This window comes from Zerene cesonia, chromosome 3, assembly GCF_012273895.1.
Source record: "Zerene cesonia ecotype Mississippi chromosome 3, Zerene_cesonia_1.1, whole genome shotgun sequence".
Taxonomy (NCBI): domain Eukaryota; kingdom Metazoa; phylum Arthropoda; class Insecta; order Lepidoptera; family Pieridae; genus Zerene; species Zerene cesonia.
Genome location: NC_052104.1, coordinates 5,615,590 through 5,616,823, shown reverse-complemented (window position 1 = coordinate 5,616,823; position 1,234 = coordinate 5,615,590). Strand labels below are relative to the sequence as shown.

The 1,234-nt window shown below is 50.5% G+C and overlaps 1 protein-coding gene across 1 annotated transcript in view; it reads right to left on the bottom strand.

Moving 5' to 3' along the window:
• LOC119837944 (homeobox protein abdominal-B-like) overlaps positions 1 to 1,234 on the bottom strand; it is a 5,822-nt gene that overhangs the window by 4,150 nt on the left and 438 nt on the right. The window contains exon 2 of the mRNA XM_038363741.1: positions 3 to 216. Coding sequence (XP_038219669.1) covers positions 3 to 175 — 173 coding nt within the window. The 5' untranslated portion in view covers positions 176 to 216. The remainder of the gene's footprint in view (positions 1 to 2; positions 217 to 1,234) is intronic.

The window sequence follows — 1,234 nt, the reverse complement described above, 5'->3', positions numbered from 1 at the left end:
CGGGTTCATATCTTTTAGCAGGTATATGCAGAGGCTGCGGCGGGTTCGAACCCACGGAGGCGGGAGACGCGCTGGAGGCAGAAGGTGGAGCCGCCGCTGGGGCCGCTGGTGGCGAGCCGCCTGGTGGTGACGGGTGGGGCTCCTCGTAGAGCGTGCCGCCGACACCGTTCATCATGGTCCACCAGGCTGGCCCGGCGGAGTGCCCGGAGGCGGGCGCTGGCGACGCGGCAGCCGCGTCGCAGGGCGCGCCGAGGCCCCCGACATGGTTGTCAGGGTACAGGGTGGCGGCCGGGCAAGCCACGGGGGAGCAGGAAAGGAGGCCGGCAGTTCACGCGCGCCGCGGGCACATCGCAGCACGCGCACACGCGACCACAGAACAGCGGCACATGAAAGTCAAAACGCGGTTCCCAATTTAGCCAGGCGACCGGACGAGAGACGACCGCAACGGTCTGAAATACTACTCGAGCTTACTGGAAAACTATAGGAACGACGCACGTCAATGTTATGACGAGCTCCTTTAGCTTTAACCTTTCAGAAATAAAGTCCAAATAACACTTCAACGTATGTAAATTGAATTATTAATCTCTACTATTATTGGAAAAGTTCATAGGAAGTTAAAAAAAGTTCGTATTAGACACTAGTTGCGAAGTAGTTTACAGCGAAATATATTTTATGAAGTCACGAGTGTATCGTAAGGTGTCCGCGTGAACAGAGAATAAATATACGCGAAGCGCGCGATCGGCAGCGCGGTCGAGCGCGGAGTGGCGGCGCGCGGCGGTGTGTGAACGCTGGGAGCACACAGGCGCACGCCGATACTCCATCTAGTAGCGGGCGGCTGAAGCGAGCGTAATTCTTTCTCTACGCCGCGCCCGCCCGCCCGCTACTCTCATTCTGTCCGTACATCGACAAATCAAACGTTCTTTTTACTCGATCTGATATTTGAAATTTTACAGCTATATAAGAATGAGAAATAATAAAACTATCTATAAAAAATATTTTTAATCAGGTTATAATTAATATTAAGTACAATATGTTTTAGTTTATTTTTAAAATTAACTTAAATGCAAAATATATTGAACCTTCATGTAAAAAGAATTGAATATTATATCATTCAAACTCAATGTACTTTATCTACGTCGCGTAGGTAGAGGTTGTCACCACTGGGTGAGGACTGCGGACGCGGGTGCGTAGTAAAGCGATTAATGGAAGCAAAATAGCCATAAACTGCCGTTTA